General features: G+C 43.9%; 1 protein-coding gene across 32 annotated transcripts in view; it reads right to left on the bottom strand.

Moving 5' to 3' along the window:
* Nucleotides 1-18,788, bottom strand: part of MAPK8IP3 (mitogen-activated protein kinase 8 interacting protein 3) — a 79,777-nt gene extending 60,989 nt beyond the window's left edge. For 31 of the 32 annotated variants that reach the window (XR_008972276.1, XM_057410285.1, XM_057410296.1 and 28 more), the window contains exons 1-4: nt 18,421-18,766; nt 2,026-2,146; nt 1,174-1,244; nt 331-422 (exon numbers count right to left, since the gene is read on the bottom strand). Coding sequence is in view for 31 of the 32 variants with exons in the window: in XM_057410285.1 (XP_057266268.1) it covers nt 331-422; nt 1,174-1,244; nt 2,026-2,146; nt 18,421-18,738 (602 nt within the window). In the remaining variant the exon portion in view is untranslated. Of the gene's footprint in view, nt 1-330; nt 423-1,173; nt 1,245-2,025; nt 2,147-18,420 lie in introns of all 32 variants that reach the window. The other variant, XM_057410315.1, reaches the window with a different exon arrangement.
* Between the last annotated feature and the right edge of the window lie 256 nt (nt 18,789-19,044).

The following is a 19,044-nucleotide window of genomic DNA, read 5'->3' as shown; positions in this document are numbered from 1 at the left end:
CACAAATACTTTATACGACACCTTCACCCATTTTATAGATAAACCTTTTACATGTTACCTGAGAATATAAATGTGTTTTTCCAGAGGCCCCTCATCAACAGGAGCATGACAAAGCTGAAGCTTTGTAGCATAACACATAAAGCTCCTTGTCATCAAGCCTTAGAAAATATCCCCATAACTCACCCAAAACTCATTGCAAAAAAAAAAACTCCAACTTTAATCCATGCCCACAAGGAAAGATCCTACTTTTGGTTTCTCTCTCTCAGATATGCACACTCAGTCTGTGTGTTCCCAGGCAGCATACATTACATGGAAAGGTTATGGCCCTACCTTCTCCCAGGTAGACTGCCCTCAGTTTGATTATTTCCCCCAACTTGCTGCATCTTGGATCGCTCAATGTGTTCCACATAGGTCTGGATCATCTGTGAAGAGGGAAAAAATCATGAGCCAAACAGAGGACAAGAGATTCATTTTCTGCTTTTGTTTAATCCCCTCCAGATTCCATTTCCAATTCCTTTTTTTTTTTTTTTCCTGCACATCTCCTTGCCTTTGCTCTTGTCTTCTAAGCTGATGATGTAAGTGAATGGACTAACCTGGCAGAAAATCTCAGAATAAATAGTGCTGGAAATTACTTAAAATTAATCTCAGAAGAGCCATGAAAGAGCACATCCAAAAATAATTTACGTCTCTTGGAGTCTCTCACCAGCAGTGGGAGGTGAGATAGTGGGGCACTGTTCACAGAATCATGGAACAGATGGAAAGAACCTCCTGGGGTCCATCAGATCAAATGTTCCTGCTCAAACAGGGCCACCTAGAGCAGGTTGCCTACCATGTCCAGCTGGCTTTTGAGTATCCCTCAGCATAGAGACTCTACCACACTTCTGGGCAACACGTGTCAGAGCTCATCATCTTCACAGTAAAGAAGTTTTTATTCATGTTCGGAGGGAGCGTTCTGTGTTCAAGTTTGTGCCAGTTGCCTCTGGTCTTGTCACTGGGCACCACTGAAAAGAACCTGGCTCCATCCTCTTAACACCCTCCATTCAGATATTTCTGATACTCCCAAAGTTCAGAAGCTGTAGTCATCACTAGTAGGGGAAAAGCTGAACTCTTTGACATGACTTCATATGTAGGCAAGAAGTTTATTTATTTAGAAATTATGAGATGACATCCTACCTCTGTGTGACGCTGATGTAGAGCGTTATACTCTTTCTTCATTTCTGATTCACGTTCCTCCAGTCGTGAAACTACCAAGAGAAGATTCCAACCATCAACTAGCACACACCAGACTCTCAATAGAAACTTGAAGTGTCAAAGCCTATTTTGTTACAAATTAATTTATACCTACTGAACAAAACAAAGAGAAATAGAGTAATGCACATTGTGGGATCTGGTCTTAATTACAAACTCAATCTAAGGGTACCTCCCAAAATAAGGAGTCCAAATAGTGCAATAAGACCACAGAAGCAGAGTTCTTCAGCATTATCCTGATGCCCTCCAAGTGTCCTAGTTTGACAACGATTTAAATTACCCTCTGGGATGGGCTATTTGAGGAGCCACCAGCATTATCCTCTGGCTATGTAAGGAGCAGGAGTACTGGACAAAACTCCAACGAATTCTGAGGGGATCCAACAAAACATGGCTGCACATGTCAAGGCAGTATTTGTAATAAATAAACAAATGAATGTAATAGTTTACATGAGAAAAAATAAATGGGAGGTTCTATTCATGGACAAGGAGAAAATGGAAACTAGGTTCCGGAGCTTTATCAATGGCTCAGATCTTGTATCTGCAGAGACTGATCATGCCCCACACAAAAAAGTAATGACGCCTTTATTAAATGAGCTTGGATACATTCCATCCTTTAGAAGGCTCTGAATTTTATAACAAAGCAAGGCATAACCAGACATTTCAGGTTTTGCATAAATTACATTAAATACAAAAAGTATGAAAAATATATTCAGAGCAGCATTACCTATGTGTGGAAGGCAAACTTTATAAACACGTCTGGTGTACAACTTTGCTTACTCTGATCTGCATAGTTTTTGGCCTTCAGCTCCAGCTGTCGAGTCTGAAATTCAAGGTGTTCCACTTGGATTTGTAGTTCTTTCTTCTCCTGCTCCAGTGCATCTTCAAACTCTATAAACTTCTGAACACAGAAGAAGCAGAGAAAGCACAGATGAGGAACAAATGTAAAATGTGTTTTCCCTTTATGAGTTTTACACTCCTTGAAAAAAAAAAAAACTATATAAAATATGAAATAAGAATTTTTAAGTGCTCTAGTTAGTATAACAGCATCTAATCAAGCTGATGATACTATTTTATTTGAGAAAGTATTAGCTATCTTTAATGTATTAATTAATACATAAACTATTGTCCAACATGAGTTTACAAACGAGCACAATTCTGCTATCTTCTGCCACACTGCTCTTCCTCATGAGAGGCTGAATTTTTATTCTTGTTAATTTGATGTCAGAGAATACATCTGTTTCTATGGTCATATATTTACAAATACATGTAAATACTTCAGACCAATTCTTCTATTTGTGCCATTTTCACAGAATCCCAGACTGGTTTGGGTTGGAAGGGACCTTAAAGCTCATCCAGTTCCAACCCCCTGCCATGGGCAGGGACACCTTCCACTAGACCACGTTGCTCCAAGACCTGTCCAGTCTGGCCCTGAACACTGCCAGGGATGGGGCAGCCACAGCTTCTCTGGGCACCCTGTGCCAACACCTCACCACCCTCACAGGGAAGAACTTCTGCCTAAGAGCTCATCTCAGTCTCCCCTCTGTCAGGATAAAGCCACTCCCCCTTGTCTATCCCCTACAGACTCTTGTAAAAAGCTTCACCTATAATTCACATGGAGGGTAAGCTTTGCAGGAACGTGTAAGTCTTTTGGAAAAAATAAGTCACAATTCCAGGCAGCTGAGAGAAAATTCTGCATCCAGAGATGGTGACAGCGAACTCCAGAAGGGCTGTGTGGCACACGGGAGCCTAGCAAGGGAGAGAAGCAGGCGGAGGAGGTTCTCACAGCAGAATTTAAGAGATTTATACCTAGCAAGAAGAATTTCTGCTAGCTGCTCTTGGCAATGGAGGGAGGGAAGGGATCATCGCCGCTAACTCTCATTAAGAAACAACTAAGTGGTAGCTGTGCACAGAGCAGTGTGAACTCCTGCACAAAACACTGGGTGGAAGGGAAGATTTTTACAGATACTTCACAATGAAAACAACAGAAAAATATGTAATTTCAGGTTATTTCTGTAAGATGTCACTTTTGACCTGGGAGCTTTAGTCATTCTCTACACTGCATACTAGCATCCACTAGCAAAGGAAATATTCAGTTTAGCTCCACTGTAATGAACTGATATTACACATAACTCTTGACAAGAGCTGCAGTCACAACTGATTTCATGATATAAACAGCTTCAGGAAAAGTCCTATCCTGGCCTTACAAACCCCAAAATTCAAGTCTCCTTACATTATTCCCAAACTGCTATATCCACAGCAGCTACAAGCACAAAGCAGCCTCAACCAGCCAGTCTAGTAATTAAACACAAACCTGTCAGCTGAGCAGCAAGAGTGAGACTGAGGCCAGGAACAACCCTGGATTAGAACTGCGGAGGAGAAAATAAAGCCATGATGGCTTTAATCTCCCTTAGAGATGTTTATAGAACCACATTTAACTTTCAATTACATTTTAAGATTGTATAAAGTTTTAGATTTTTCTCTGAGATGTTAAATCAGCCTTGAAACCCTTTAATCACTTGCAAATATCCAGCAATCTCTTTTATGGAATTTGAGAAATTTACCAAGCAATCTGCTTTGTAAATTTTCAGGTTTGTTCTTGAAACATTTTCCAGGATAACAGTGTCATTTCAGAAATAGTAAAAAGGAAAGTAAAATCCTGACACAGGTGCACTGAATATGAGACAGAGAGAAGCAGCAGTTAAACTTGCTCCATTTGGAGCACCAGATTTCTCAACAGTAAATTATGAAGCAAAAGAAGGCACAGGCTCAATTTTATTCCCACTATGTACGTCATGTTTAACACGATCCCTAGATTTGCTACGGCTCTTTTGGCTTAATTCATAGGAAACTGATTGAAAGATTAAGTCTTCTACAAGTAAGGTTCATTCTTCTTCAGTCCCATCTGATTTGCAACCTAAGAGTATCAATCATTTGGAGAAGAAAGAGACATGGACACAGCAATATTAAAATTTCATATTACACTATTCTCAGACAGCATTTCAGATAAAGGCAGTACAGTATATCCTGTCCTGCTGGTGAAGAGATTGAATGACTACATTGTGAGCACGGACCAAAGGGCTCTTCATTCTCCTTGTCTCTGAAACACCTTTTAGCTGCTCCTTCATCAGAAGCCATCTCACCTGAGGCTCTTCCTGTGCAATGCAAGCCCTGAAGGGCTGAGAGCAAAAAAAAAAAGATCCAGAGAAGAAATCACGGCTGCAGCAGTGGGATGAGGAAGAAAGGTTTCATTGTCAGGGCTGTTCCCAAGGAAAGCACACTCCAACTGAGGACATGGCTTAGCACACACTGTCACTGCCGCCCATCCTGCCTGGCACAAGTGAGTCCTCACTGGGTCAGCAGGTAGGCTTTATTGTTTTCCAGTAAGCATTTCATACAGCACCCAGGGAAGAGCCTTACCAGCCACTAAAGGCAGCAGAGATTGAAATGACCTTGCTCAGGAATATGACATCCACAAGCACAAGTAAGCAGTGCAAGGAGTCAGAGAACAGGCACTTCAGGTATATTTGTAGTACTTTTGTGAACAACCACCTCCAGAAAGTGAGACAGCAGAAGCAGCACCTCATGTTCAGCATGCTCTGGTCCTCAATCTACAGTTCATGGACCATACCACATGGCTATGAATGACCCAGCTGAGCAGCATCCCTGGGCCAGCTACGGTCCTTCTCCCGCCCTAACCCAATCCATCACACAACAAATCCCCTTCCACATGCCCTCTGCACCAAACCTGCTAGAAACTCATACCAGGGCAGAAGAAAGAGAGAACACTAACTGAATAAAGTGGTTTTGGTTTTTGGGTTGTTGGAGGTTGGTTTTTTTTTCATTAACCAAACTCACAGAGGCAGTTACACTTTAAAACCCCAAACTCACAGAGGCAGTTACACTTTAAAACCAAGGACCTACTATTGAATGAATGCAGCTCAGCAAATAAAACACCACAGGCATTTCACATTTTGTATTTCTTTCAGAGAAGGGGGGTACAAACATAACCCTGCTGAAGCTCTGGGAATATTCTCAGCCATTTGAAGAGCACAAAGATTTCGCTCCAACCTTTAAGTATCCTAAAAACAAACAAGCAGAGAGGACACTAACTTGAAAGTCACCTTCCCATCTGAACATCTTATGCCTGCAGTACTTACAAAAAGCACCAAAAGCAGTTACAATAGAAAAAGAATCCCTCTGGCTTACTCTTGTTCCTTGTGTCTTTCATTTCAGTTTGTGCCCAGCCAATCCTATTGAAATGCTGCACAAATCCTCCGCACAAAAAGGAAGGCCCATGTCTCTGTGGGTGCTGATTAAAGTCAGCCATTCATCAAAGGGGAAAAGAATATTCACATGAATCAAATTCATACTTCTGGTCTCAAAAAATACTACAAATTCCCATGACTTAGGGTAAGCAGATACTGCAGGTATTATTCTTGCTTCATTATAAACTCAAATATTTAACAGCGTAAGAGTGGACAAAAAAAAAAGCCAACAAAACAAACCTAAACAGCATAGCCTTATGGTCTTTTTAAAGACATCTTAACTGAGACACACTATTTATAAAAAAATCTGCCATTAATTAAAGTGCCCAGGGTATGAAGTTTAAAACCTGAAACGCACATCTGCTGACTGCATTCTTTCATATGATACTGGTGAAGAATCATGGGCCCAACTCAGTGCCAGGAGCTGCCCCTGATTTAAGGTGTTTCTCAGAGCCAGGTCCTGTTTTTAGCACAGCAGCAGAGCTCAGTTCAGACCAATATCTCAGTGATCTCACCGCTTCCTGCTCCATCTTTATGAAGCTCTACCAAAGACATTTAGAAAAGAGAAACAAAAAGAAATAATTCCACGGAAGGTTAAGAAAAAGTATTTTGTATCCCATTATGATAAAGTAGATGGGTGTACAAGAACAACAACTAGCCCACACTTCCAACAGCAAGGCTGCCTCCAGTTAATGGAATTAACTCTATTAATTCCAGTTAATATTTTCAATATCTTTTCTCATTTTCACATTTTTTTCCAAAGCCTCTAGACTTGCTTTCAAAGATTAATTTCTGAATATGGGCAGTTAAACAGTTAATCACTTCAGTAAAACAGCTGATCACTTCAGTGATCTAAGACAACTGGAGTATAAAACTGTTATATATAAAAATCAGTCACATGGATTGTTTACTGTTAGTTTCTATCCCCAGACTTCAAGCAGGGTAACTGGTCTGCAATAACCCAGCATTATGATGAACAACAATGGCTCACACACTAGTCTGTGCGTGGAAAATACCCAGCACAAAATCATCCGAAGGCGCCTGGCTTCCTGCTTTACTGCCTTTCGCAAAGGAAGAAAGAGGCTAAAAACAGTAGCACATAATCAGAAATCATCACATCATATCAGTGATGAATCAAGCAGAGAGCCAGAGATGCACATAGATGCAGAAATCTCATTACATGGCCTTAATTCGTGGTGGCTGGTAGTGTCTGCAATGTTAGTGCACACCAAAGGGAGCACAGGAGGTTCAGCACTAGACCCATCCCCTCAGCCCTTTCCTGGGAAGGGACTGCAGCGCTGTGCGTGCAAGGCCAGGTTGGACAGGGCTTTGAGCAACCTGGTCTAGTGGGAGGTGTCCCTGCCCATGGCAGGGGGTTGGAAATGGATGAGCTCTAAGTACCCTCTTCTAATAAAGGTTGCTTCTCATGAAGAAGCAAGGAACACACTCCTGGCAGACATCTGCTGGAGACACAGAGGTCTGCTGCTGAAGTGGGGTGGGCTCATACTGTGCACGATGGCCCCAGGGAGGTCACCACACCTGCAGGGAGCACACAGATGAAGGAAGCAACACAGGTTGTGTCATCCACCTCACAGCTTCTCAGCAGCACATTGTGAGGTTTGCAACTTGGAGTTGCGCTGACAGTATTTTGTCTTAGAAAGCCACAACAGAGGCCAACTCCTAGCTACTTAAATCTGACCTGTTCAACATCAAGTCTCCACTCTTGTTATCTGGTGAGTTTCAGACACTATTGATGAAGTTTATTGATGAAGTTCCCCCAAAACAAGGGGAAGACCTTGTTTTGCTCTCTTAACGGAGACATTTCACTCAACAGCAACTTTAGGAAGAGAGTTTAACTTCCTTACGAAGCAGATGTCTACACAAAGTATTTGACACTTGAAACAGGAAGTCATACTTTCTTAGTGTAACTCCTGTACAGGCAATGGTAATTGTCGGACACCAACAATGCCAGAGCTTCATCTTTTCACTTCTGCAATCAGAAAAAGGATCCTTCAATTAAGCCACTTCTCAGAATTGCAGTGGTCAAGGTATGACCACACATTTTAATATAATGAATGTCATTAAAACATTCCCAGTTTCTATCAGGAAGAGAGGCAGTAGACGTATGTAGTATTTCCCTTGTGAAAACAAAGGGTTTGCAAACATTTACAGTGGTTCTCCCTTGCTGGTCTCAAGAGCTGAAATGCACCCACACACAAATAGAAAAATAGAGCCATCAGCTCCCACACAATGCCTGAATTTCTAATGTATTGTATCTAACACACATCAATTTTAGAAACATTTTTGCTCCTTGAGAGCACAGTTACTCTAACATGTAAAAAGGGACTCCTTGAATTTCATCTGATAATCACTGACCTCGCTCTTCAATGCCCCAGGTGACAGACCCATGGGTGTGAGAAGGTGCTCCAAGCAATGCTCACCTCCTCTTCTGGAACGCCCTTGCCTTCAAAAGACCCTTCTCCAGCTGACACAGGTCAAACACGGGACCTGAAGGTTGAACCCTGGGTCCCCAAGGATCCCCCAGCAGAGTGGATCTCCCCAGCAGTACTGACATGTGATACATATATCTGTAATCCTTATAAAAGAGACCTCGAATAGCAACTGTACCAGAAGAAAATATACAACCAATATGTGTAAATTCTAATAATAGAATCTCTATAATAGAATAATATAATCTCTATAATAGAGTAATCTCTAATAAACAATATCTTCTCCATCTCAGAAGGTTTAGCTATCCAAATAAGAAGATGCCACCTCCAGTACTAGTTTTATAAGACAGAGTTCAAAAGACCCGACTGTAACATATCCACAAGCACATAAACAGCAGAAAGTACACAACCTGAAACAAGTTCAGCTGCAACTTTGAAATGAGGCAATCAACAATTTAAACTGCTTGGCTATACCACATTTTTTAGAACTCTCAGATACTTAATTAACCATCTCAAATGTCATGATTGTTCAAAATCTTTATCTTGCACTTACTACAAAACTGGTGCAAAAATTATGCAGTCCATAGGGATCAAGTACTGGACATGCTGCCACCTCCTGCCGCTCCATGTCACACAGAGTGCACTGGACTGTGCCAACAAAGGTCAGATACATCTTACTACCAGGACCTTGCAAATGGCAGTGTGACACTGGGACACTCTCAGGACAGTATTCACAGCACTGTATGAAGCACTGGTAAGATGTACCTGGAAAACCACCCACTATTCCTCCTGCCTCTCAAGGAGGATCAACCCAAGTATCAGATGTGGCTGCTGCTCAAGGAAGAAGGGGATGAGGGAATCTATAACACAAGAGCAGGCTGGCCCAGCAACACACAGGCACCTCCATGCAGGCAGGATACACAGCACAGGACAGCTCACTCACCGCCTTTGGCCTGGCTCCAGCACCTTGCAAACAGGGATGAGGTGAGGGCAGGACCAGTTTCCATTAACACAGCAAACTCGTAAATACTTGATAGAGTAAAAACTTACTGATAGCAAAGGACAACTCTAGCACAGGAACAAACCAGCAAAACCAGGCCATGAATAAAAACCAAAACAATTCCACTGCAGTTTAGAAGAAGGTAAGAGACAGGAGATTTAACTAATGGTCTTAAGGCAAAGCTTGGTATATTTATGAAACTGATTATACAATGCAATTGCCTGCAATGCCCAGGGACCGGACACGCTGACTCCTGCTTCCCATGCTGCTTCCAGAACAGGCTGTACTATGAAAGCTGGACCCTGGGACAGAGGGATTGTCAGTAAAATTATATGGTAAGTACTAGTTGAAGATAATTTATCACATAACCACCCACAGCAGGGGGTTGAAACTAGATGATCTTAAGGTCCTTTCCAACCCAGAACATTCTATGATTCTATGATTTCAAGAGCGTAGATATTAATTTTCTCCCAAATTATAGAGATCATCATACCACAAATACAGCAAGTAGAGAGCACCTAACAACCACTATCTAAACTCCTGCTTCCATGATTTTTCTTTCTTTCTAAATTTTGTCATGTATGACATTCCACTATTGAAGTCATGGGTGGCTGCTTCCCGCATAGCTTAGCACAAGCCTCCACTCAGGGAAATAAAAGATACTGATGCACTGTTTTTAAATGCTAAACAGACACAGAGCATGGATGACAATGAAACAAATATTAATGGAGCAAACATTTAGGGGGCAGAGGGGAGGATGAAAATTATGCAAGCTAGTAATGTAAACTTTTCTTCCTTCATGAGGACCAAAATGTATTGCACGTGCTTTTGTATCTGGAATTATGGTGCAAATTATGTGGCAATTTCAATCCAACTCAGGCTGCACACTACAAAAGCCATCCAGGTGAAGGAACAGAAAGGTGAGACTAACACAGAGCTGGTGAAATAGTGTTTCAAATAGCAGGAACTTTGAAAATGATGCAATTGCATTTAATGCTGCTACAAAAGGTGGTGTGATGAAAAATTGTGTTTAAGCACATAACTATCCTGAGAGGTGCTTAAACCATTATGTTACAGACTTAAAATATTCTAACAGAGTGAGCAGAAGATTTGTGAATGGTTGCAAGTGAGCCACAGAGCAGTCACAGAGAATCCAGCAGGACAAGCCGCAGGCTGGTGGGAAGGGCAAGGTCTGCTGCCTGCAAGCCCATGGCAGGGCCTCAGAACAGAGTTACAGCCCCCGCTGAAGCCACAACCACTAAGAAAGGAAGCTGACAGCCATCACCAGATGGACAACCTCAACACCATAGCCATGATCAATGCGGCAGTCAACAGAGCCTGTGATGTCCCTGAAGCTGAATATGGCAAGTGTTCTGCTGCACTGGGACCTCCAGAGAGAGAGAGCAGCTAATGAAACCAGAGACCCCGCACAGCCATGGTAGGTGCCTGCAGCCAGGCCTCCATAAGCTCTATTTCCCCTGCAAAAGTCAAGGCACTGTGCTGGGAATCACAGACTGGTTTGGAAGGGACCTTAAAGGTCATCCAGTTCCAACACCCTGCCACAGGCAGGAGCACCTTCCACTAGACCAGGTTGCTCCAAGCCCCACCCAATCTGGCCTTGAATGCTGCCAGGGATGGAGCAGACACAGCTTCAGTGGGCAACCTCTACCAGCGCCTCACCACCCTCACAGAAAAGAACTTTTGCCTAAGATCTCAGCCTCCCCTCTGGCATGTTAAAACCATTCCCTCTTGGCCTGTCCCTACAGGCCCTTGCCCAAAGCCCTTCTCCAGGTTTCTTGTAGCCCCTTTAAGCACTGGAAGCCCTAAGGTCTCCCCAGACCCTTCTCTTCTCCAGCCTGAACAAGCCCAGCTCTCTAAGCCTGGCTCCAGAGCAGAGCTGCTCCAGCCCTTGCAGCATGTTTGTGGCCTCCTATGGACTCGCTCCAACAGCTCCACATCCCTCTTATGTTGGGAGCATCAGAGAAGCCCCTCCAAATCAGACATCTCCAGTTATGCTAGTAAGTAGAGGATATTTCTGGAGGCAAAAAGTAATACAATGTGCATACAAATCAATCGATAAAAATAACGGTTTAAATTGAATGTGCTTTTAAACATAAATGCTCAGAGACTGAATGTGAAAGTATGGTAGTATCTGATGAGCACTATTATTTCAAATCACAGTATTATTTCCCTATCAAATCTTTCACCATTTTCTAATTAAAAAAAAATACAGTAAGAAGTGACTAATAAAATTTCTTACGCATACATGTGTACTGTATCTCCTTATTTTATGTATACATAGAGCCAAATTGCATCAAACCAGTCAGAAACTACTTGTATTCAAAAGACTACAGAAAAGCAAAAAGTGATAAAACAAAACCAAACCAATTGCTTAGAGTGGAAAATCCCTATTAAAATAATTAAAATCAGTTACTGGAGCTTATTTGCAGACAATCTGGTGTACTAAGGATAAAACTGATACCAAACCCAATCTGTTACACGTAACAAGCTTTAAAAGTAAAGCTGTGTGTTCAAAGCTAATAAACCACACACTCTTCATGTAGCTGTAACAGTGGAGAAGACAAATTCCTTATGCAAGAAGAGCCTACCAAGCGCCACACAAAGCCAAGAGGCCAGCTGCTGTGGACATCCTGCTAGCTTTCTCTCAATACATTTTTCATCCTATTCCCTGGGATTACAATATGACTTATGCAGATAACCCTGTTGAGGGGAACCTGGCCATCACCCCAGATCATCATCATCAACTAGCATCCAGAATACTATCTTGAATTGCTCTTTAAATAAAGAAACAGCTCACAGCGCTCACTCAGATTAATTTTACTTTCAAGGTAATTTTTATACCACACACTGGTATTTATGAATATTAATAAGTTCCATAAGCTTGAGTGACACAAAGAGGATCTGTGTTTGGATATAGATTTTTTTTTCCTTCAAGATCAGTGAGAATAAAGTATGGCTACCAGATGGCAAGGACTGATGGGTATTATGTTTGGAAAGCCTGATTCCTCATGAAGAAGTGATTTAGAAATATGTATCACATGGTCATTTTTATTGCCTGACACAAATGTCTTTTGTGAGCTTTGTTTAAATTAATAAAATTTGTAAACTGAAGAGTTTCCAAATTTATTTCATCTGATCAGTGTAGACTTCATACTATTTATCAGAAAAATTTAGAGTAACTAATCCAGCATTTTTAGAGAGCGGCTTTCCAACACCTGCTTGTCCTATAACACCACCTCTAATGCGCTAAACAAATCTACAGCTTTTACATAAAAAAAAAGCATTCTGCACACCCACGTTTTATGGGGACAAGATCACTGTTACCTGCATAAACATTGATCCTAGTCCTGTACCAGAAGACATGCAATTGGATGTTAAACCTTTGGCTTACAATCCTATTTAGTTTACTGCTACCATTTTCCGTAAGGAAAGGTGTCTCTTGAACGCAAAGACTGCCACCTTCACATCGCAGGCTTGCTCATCATAAGCCAAAGCAGTGACAAGGCTGTCACTATTGGTAAGGATGGCTAGTAAGTTTATTTAACCACTTAAGAGGGAAAGGAGAGAATTAGAATTGTTATAACTAACACTGCCTACTTAGATATAAATCTGAAACACAGGTGTCTCCAGAAATATTTTCTGTTGCTGCTTGTGTTTTAAATCTCATTTCAGTTGCTGAGTTTCAATCATAATCTCAATACTGTGATCAATTCCGAATCACATCCAAGTGATATCACTGACAAAAGACATAGGAGAAAAATGAGAAAATATTATTAATATCCCCCATGATTTAAGGTTTGTCTCACCCAGAAGACATAAGATCACTTTACAGACACTCACATTTGGGTCACTTTTTACATCTGAATAACTAAACGTATGTATTTTGGAAACCTATAACTAGTAAGGACATAAATCAAGACAATAGCAAAAGTTAAAAAACTTTAGGTAAACTGGAAGAACCCTCTAAGACACAGATTCTGCTACTCATTCTGTTGGTGAAATCTGCCCAGACTCCAGGAATGGACAAAGAGGGGTCTGCAGAACAAGAGACAGATCTCATACACAGATGGCTGTGCCATAGGTCTGCATTCCACGCTTGCCAGTTACTTCAATGGCATGCAGTGGAAAGAATCCACATGGTAAGCAGAGCCTTTCTTTTTTCTAGGTATCCGCTATTCCCAAATGCTTTCCTCCTTCAATCCTATGAGGTCACCATCAAGCTGCAGAAACTCCCATTTATCAGCTATTTGTGAGGTCAGGTTTCAGGCTGCAGAAACAGCAACTACAGTACATGCCTCTCCCAAAGGACCATTTCTTCCCAAAATCCCTGCCCAAACAAAACACCAGACGTATCTTATTATATAAAAATAAAACACTGATAGGTGAACATGTTTACCATGTAAAATAACAATGCAAACAGGACACTGCAATGCGCCATACATGGCCACATCAGCTGTAAGATGGAGATGTTGCTTTTTTTGGAAGTGGGAAAGGATGACACCTGCACACAAGCCCCACAGTGGCAATACCAGCAAAGGGTTTTCACAGTTCACACCCTTTACAGGTCCTGCACCTGGAAGCACAGGCCCAGGCACACCCCCCCAGGCTGGAGCCACCCAGCTGGAAAGCAGCTTGGAAGAAAACTGGGGGTCTGGGTGGACCCCAAGCTGAATGTAAGCCAGCAATGTGCCTTGCAACAAGGTAGATGAATGGTGTCCTCAGCTACTGCCTTGCAGGTAGAGGAGGTGATAGAGGAGGTGATCCTTCCCCTTTATTCAATGCTGGTGAATGAATTAGGGAAAGGAATTTATTCATCCCTGGAGTGCTGTGTCCAGTGCTGGATTCTCCAGCACAAGAGAGACAGTGACACACTGGAAAAAGTCCAGTGAAGGCCAACAAGGATAATGAAGCGACTGGAGCACCTGGAGAAGAGAGGGCTCAGGGGGATCTCATCAATGTATACAAAAACCCGAAGGGAAGGTGCAAAGAGGACAGCGCCAGGCTCTTTCCAGTGGTGCCCAGTGACAGGACAAGAGATGATGGGCACAAACTGGAAACACAGGAGGTTTCCTCTTAACAACAGGAAATGTTTCACTGTAAGGGTGACTGAGCACTGACACAGGTTGCCCAGAGGTGGTGGACTCTCCATTCTTGGAGATACTCAAATGCTGCTTGGACATGGTCCTTGGCAGCCTGCTCTGGTTGACCTTGCTTAGTAGGGTGGCTGGACCACGTGACCTACAGAGATCCTTTTCAACCTCAACCAGTCTGTGACTCTGTGAAAAATACCCAGAGCACATATACACCCATGGCAAAGCCCAGAAGATGACAAGTCAAGACAGCCCTCTAGGAATGTCACATGACAATACACACTGCTTCAAGAGGTCCCTACTCTGCCAAAGCTCGTATCAGGCAGCTCAGAGCAGCGCTCCCCCTTCTCAGTCAGGTCCAACAGCAAAATAACAAGCCTTTGAAAACCACAGCCTGGAAGGTTCTGCCACATGGTTGCAGGCCAGCTCTGGACTCCCAGAGCCAAGCAAAGGCCCACGCATGCTGTCCTAGACCTCCAACGCCTGCAGCCTGCAAACATACCTACCACCATAGGAAAAGTTGTCATTTAGAAACAACAGCCACATCTACTGAGACAGAGGTTTCCTTAACCACTTTCCAGTGGAGATTGCTTGTGTGTGCTGGATTGTCACAGTGCAGAACACAAGCTATAAAAGCCTTTCAGGAGGGGCTCAGACGTCCTAACCAGCACCAGGTACTTACCTCTACACTATACTTACCTGTATGTTAAATGAGCATCCATTTTAAAAATTCTAATGAGCATTAACTGATACTACAAATCAACTGACCAAGATCTTACTGTGCCATTAACATACTTAAAAGTATGGAGGACAGCCACCTTCGTTGCCATGTATGAAATTTCACTGGAAACAGTTTTCATGCAAGGAGAGGTCAGAAGGCCATCTCCACGCCTGGCAGAGATCTGCCTTGCTTTTCTGACCTCTAAGACGTGATGCTAATGCACGTAAACCATCCCTGTGCTTCTGTGCTTCCTATACGTGAAGGCTTTTACACACATTTGTATGTGCAGGCTCATCTTGGAACTAGTGCCCAAGCATGACTGACAGTCTCTGCTGAAAGCAGCATTTAAGGCATGTGGTGGTCTTCTTCAAGAGAAGAAGACTCCAGAACATTAGGAAAGCAGCCTGAATGAAACAAAATATCTCATTAAGAGTGGACCTAATAAAGCTTGCTTTCCCTGGGGATTTTTGCTGGTGTCCCCCAACCTTTCAGCATCCCAACTCTACCCCCACGTGACTTCTGAGAGGTCACCAAGAAGAGACACTATTTGCATGTAGGACCCACCTGTCTCACACCCACATGCTGAGTGTGCTGCTGCCTGGTGCTGACCGGCACGGCGACAACCTCTGCCTGTCTGTCCCTCAGGCAGGACCTCCTCTTGGCCTTTCTCCCTTTCGCTTTCACAAGTATGGCTGAAAGCAGCCATGAGCTTCCTACACTGGGGCCAACTGCCTGACAGAGCAATCACATAAGCATCATTTCCTGAAGAAAGCAAGCTAAAGACAATACTTAGCCAATAAAAATAAATAAATACTATGTACTAGTATACAGCACCATGAACACCAGGGCCACAAAGGAGGTAAAAGGGCTGAAGCATCTTCCCTTGGAGGAAGGGCTGAGGAAGCCAGAGCTACTCAGCCTGGAGGAGACTCAAGGAGAGACCTCCCTGGAGTCATGAGACCTGCTGGATGGTATGAGGACAGAGAAGCCAGGCTCTGCTCTGGATGAGGAGCAACAGGCACAAATCACACACACAAGATTCCACCTGAACACAAGCAAGCACTTCTTTACTGTAAGGGACATCAAACACCAGGACAGGTTGTAGAGTGTCCATCTGTGGAGATGCTCAAGATCTGACCAGACACAGTCCTGGACAACCTGCTTCAGCTTACCCTGTTTGAGCAGAGGGTGTTGGACCAGATGAGCTCAGGATGTCCCTGCCACACTAAACAATGCTGTTAATGCCACAGAACACTGTACCATGCAAACAGTAATTACTTTGTGTTCATACATAATATGAAGCAGATGGGAGAAAACAAAACCACGAAAAAAATCTGGTGCAATCCCACATCTTCAATAGCTTAGACGTTACAGAATACTGAGACGTTGTCTACTAAGCCCTGTAATCAGACTGACAGCACTCCCTCGTTTCAAGAAACTGCTGTTTCAGTCCACATGCCTAGGCGCTTCTGCTGTCCTATTTTAGAACAAGTAGAAAATATGGAATGACTCTGCAGCCCAGGTGTTTGGAAAATGAAGCAATAATTTGCTTTTAGCAAAGATTGTTTTAAAATATAATACATGGAATCATCTTAAGAGTAAGTCACAGCAGAGTACTAGGATGGAAAACTTTACGGCATTTAGTGAGAGTGAAATCAGAATTGTTAGCCCTAATTTAACAAGACATACCAATTACAATTATCTGGTGGACAGCAGAATTCTCTGTAATACATGGATATTCACCTCGGTAACATGGAAAGTACTGTATAGTATGCAGCATCTGGCAAGGTGCAAATAAATAGTGAAGGTTTGCTTATATGCACAGGGAAGTAACAGCCACATATTCCATATTATGACCTTGTAACAGGGATGATACAGAGACAGAATACTCATCTGTTCTCATAAAAAGCAGTATTATTTACTCCTTTTTGGTAGCAAGTCTCCTTGCAGACGCTTTTCTCCCCCACTTGCACTGAGCTGTACCCAAGAATGACAGAGCATCATCATCATGGGTTCCTGTGCTTCCTTGCAGGGAATGCTGTCATGCATGTAATGCTGTCACTATGTTTGCTTCCAAAAAACACATCCCGTATCTATTAAGTCAAGAACAAAAATCCCTCCCAGTCCAAAGATGCATGATCATTCCAACTGGACTCTTCCATTCCCCATCTGTACCCTCTTTGTTGTTTTGTGGGGGTTTCCCCCCCCCATAATAGCATACTTACTTTAAAAAAAAAAAAAAAAAAAGATTATTTCTCAGAAGCTGCAAAATTCTGTCTCTGTGCAACTTGCAACTTTAAGTATTTCTCAGGTACTCAGAATCATTTCCAATCCCAACATGAATTTAAAAGAATCTTAAAAGATTATTTATTAGTCAATTAATACATAATTAGAACACAATAAAAAATAAAAACTTTGGCTGGCTCTCTTGCAGTGTTAGTAACAGACCACAACTGTCCTTCTCCTCAAATCAGCAAGATTCTTGCACATGATTATTAAGCAACAAGAATACATCTGTAAAAACACTGCTCAGTGCCTTAAGCTGTTCTCCAGCCCAAAAGCTATTTCATTAATTACCCCTTATTAGATCAGAACCTGACACCTAGTAAGACTACTAAACTTGCAACGTTCAACTCCTTCTTAGTCTGACAGGGGAAAAAAAACACTTTGTGTGCAGTTGTGTTGAGAAACACGGTCGACACAGTGGTGATGGGTTTTTTCCACCACTACTGCTTTGTCCCAGCTCACAGATTATCACTTCAAGAGGCTGAGCAGCAAACCCTACTCATAGTCCTCATTTATGGCTGAAAAGATGCTCATGACTTCAGCAGGGACAGGCGCACACACAGAAGACAGAGTGCAAGTCATCCCCTCTCTCTGTTCTGCCTACATCTTTGTAACCCAAGAATCTTCGCTCCCTTCCATCAGAGGGGTTTGTTCTCCTCATGACACAGAAGTACTACAGAATACTACAGATGCCAACTTGGGAAATTATTTTAGGCTTGAGATGTAGTTTTGGTAAACACGAGTTTCAAAACCAGATGATACACCCTAAAGGTAACTTCTTCCGTTAACCAAACAGCTTACTGCTAACATTAAGAAAGCCGGCTGCACAGAAATTATTCACTTTTAAAAGTGGCTTTTAACCCACAAATCAGCAAATCCTCTACGTGTTGTTGGCATCGCAAAGTGAATTCGTCAACCCCACTGGCTTGTGGCTGGCTTTTAGGGGGGCTTTTTTTCTCTCCCATTTTCACCGGGGCGCTTCAGCCGCAGAGGCACAGGCCCAAGGTGCCGGGAGAAGCCGGGGGGAGCGGACTCAGGACAGGGAATCCCGCCGGGAGAACACACGCGTACCGCAGTCCCCGGCCCCAAGCTCCCCTTCTAGAAGGTACTACCGGCCACTGCCGCGGGCCCGCCCCATCGCAACGGCCGGGAAGGAGGGGGCCCGCCGCGGTGGCCGATGGAAAACACGGAGCCGAGGCCTACGGTGAGCCACCACAGGCCCGAGCCAGCCCCTCCGCCTACCCCTCCCAGGCCTGTCCACCTATCGGCCGCAGAGGAACCGCGGCGCGGGCCCCCGCCCGGCGGGCGGCCAAGATGGTGGCGGGGCGGCGCCGCTTACCTCCTCGGCCTGTTTACGCAGTGCCTTCTCCCGCTCGTACTGTGTGAGGAGCTGTTCGTTGTCCTCCCGCAGCAGCTCCAGCTCCACCTCGTGCTCCTGGTTGTCGGTGAGCACCGAGTCCAAGTTCTCCAGCACCGTCACCACCAGCGGCATCAGTTCCTTCACCACCTCTTCGTCATAGCAGTGTATCAGTCGCTCAAACTCGCGGTAAATGCTGTTGGCTAGGCCCGAGACGCGCTCCGACATCACCGACCCCGAGCAATAATCGTCGCCCGGGTATCCCCCGACGCCGCCATCATCTAGCTGAATCTCCAGCATCCTGCCAGCCACTCTCCCTTCCACCTCTGCCACAGCTCCACAGACTGTCGGCCACCACCGGGCTCTGCCCCGCCCCCGTCGCGTCACGAGCACCGGGGAGCGCCAGGGGCGGAGCGCCAGGGCTCTGACGCGGCTGACAGCGGGCAGTAGGAGCCGATCCCACGGCTTGGCCCCGACAGCGGCGAGGCCCCGCGAGGGACCTTGGGGTGCATCGAGGCCAGACCCGCGCCCGGGAAAGCTGCTTCCAAAAGCCTGCGGGCCCGAGGAGGGGTGGCGCAGGGGCAGCAGCACACAGGAGCTCCGTGC

Source organism: Pezoporus wallicus, unplaced genomic scaffold, assembly GCF_028554395.1.
Source record: "Pezoporus wallicus isolate ANWC-B61680 ecotype Strahan unplaced genomic scaffold, APGP_CSIRO_Pwel_v1 contig_4046, whole genome shotgun sequence".
Classification (NCBI taxonomy): Eukaryota; Metazoa; Chordata; class Aves; order Psittaciformes; family Psittacidae; genus Pezoporus; species Pezoporus wallicus.
The sequence above is the reverse complement of the archived record's forward strand: the minus strand, read 5'-3'. Positions and strand labels throughout refer to the sequence as shown.